Genomic DNA, 1,781 nt, shown 5'->3' with positions numbered 1-1,781 from the left:
ATATATATATAATATATATATATATATATATATATATATATATATATATATATATATATATATATATATATATATATATATAGTATATGGTGTATATGCCTCCTCAAGTGTATTTTGCGCATATTTAAAAGCACTAAAGAAATTGTAGAGCTATTTATAATACTATTTAGGGAAGCAAAAATCACCATTATGTTTTGATGTCCTATGTATGTGGTGACTCGGTGAATTTAGTAAATGAAAAAAGTGATGTGGAAGTGGTGGACATTTTTGTGGATACTCTCCGCGATATGTTTCCTCAAGAGGTTTAATTTCTTTATTCAATAAAGATCACTGGAGTTTGCTCTAATTTTTTACGATTTTTGAATCAGTACTTCAAATATTTCGAATTTCATTCCTTCCTATGATGGTGATTTACAACTATGGACTTTCCCTAAATCTCTTTTATTTTCCTTGTCAACATTTTGTAAATTCTGCTAATTCTAGAATATCCCGGATCCAGAAGGTTATGTTGTAACGCATTGGGGCCGGGATCGTCACATCGGTATGTCATATACTTATGTTCGAGTGGGTGGTAGTGGCGATGATTATGATAGGTTGGCAGAAGATGTCGATGAAAAACTATTCTTTGCCGGAGAAGTATCATTTTTAGTAGTTTTTGGATGAAATATACGAAGAGATTCAATTATTCCTCATAAATCATATGTTCTGTAAATACAAAGCAAATATTTGAAGAATACGTATAAAAAGTTTTTGATTTTTCGTTTTTTTCTACTCATTTGTAATACTTTGTTCCAATTACTCCTACCAATTTTTTATTAAAATTTGTTCTCTTTCTATATATATATTTGACCGTATTTTCTTTCATTTGCTTTATTTGATTTGAAAGTAATGTTATAGGGAACGAATCGTTTCTTCCCGCAAACGATGACTGGTGCTTGTGTAAGTGGTCTACGTGAAGCAGGGAAAATTGCAAATAGCTGGCTAAAGCGAACGTCAAACTAGTTTTTGAAGATTAGTAGGAAATGCGCCTACAGAAAGAATTTAAAGCTGAGGATGGATGAAGGGTTTGGAGGTTTAATGATGATATATGTTTAGTATTTTGATCTTATGATACGAGGTATAGCAAACCACGTTTATGAAGATTATGACATTGAAGATAATGTATTAACTTCCATACATATTTTTTTACGTGATTGAAGTAGTGACCCAAGGTCGGGAGTAAGATAAAAATGACTGTGTCTCTTTTCCAGTATGTTTTTAATGCAGATCAAAATATTGCTGTGAGTTTTGTATTGATATGTTTGGCAACTTGTGAAGTAAATTAATGAATGAGGGATTTGAAAAGATACATAGAGGATTGGGTAGGTTTTCATTTCCCTTTTTCCCACTGATGCAATGTACTATTTAGATACTTTGTTGTTTTATTCTGGGTTTTAGTTTATGTTTCGAAATTTTTCCGTGAATTAGCTTTTCTTTTGATCTCTGCTATGTCTTCATTTTATTTTTCATTTGTGGAAGCAATTCTGCAAGCTTGAATTGAAAATTTTGTTTGGAAGTATATCGAAAAAAAAAAACAAGCGCGTATTTAGGTAAATATCTGCCGTAAGATATTTGAGCATCTAAATGACCTTCAATTTTTGTTATCTGAGAAGATCCTTCTTATTAGGATATTTATAATGCATTAGATATTTTTAATTATTATAGACATAAAGTGGAAAAATGTCATATTGTGCAGGAGCTAGTCTTAAAACCTGGGTTTGTACTCGTAAACTTTCATCTAT

At 30.7% G+C, this 1,781-nt stretch overlaps 1 protein-coding gene across 1 annotated transcript; it reads left to right on the top strand.

Annotated features, from left to right (window-relative positions):
• The first annotated feature begins 170 nt into the window (after positions 1-170).
• On the top strand, positions 171-1,083 carry LOAG_14900 (hypothetical protein). The gene is made up of 3 exons (XM_003150393.2): positions 171-302; positions 484-636; positions 898-1,083. The coding sequence occupies exons 1-3, from the start codon at positions 198-200 to the stop codon at positions 1,000-1,002; spliced, it is 363 nt and encodes a 120-aa protein (XP_003150441.1). The 5' UTR covers positions 171-197; the 3' UTR covers positions 1,003-1,083.
• Positions 1,084-1,781: the final 698 nt, after the last annotated feature.

The sequence above is a fragment of the Loa loa genome (assembly GCF_000183805.2).
Source record: "Loa loa unplaced genomic scaffold supercont3.1358, whole genome shotgun sequence".
Lineage (NCBI taxonomy): Eukaryota > Metazoa > Nematoda > Chromadorea > Rhabditida > Onchocercidae > Loa > Loa loa.
The sequence above is the reverse complement of the archived record's forward strand: the minus strand, read 5'-3'. Positions and strand labels throughout refer to the sequence as shown.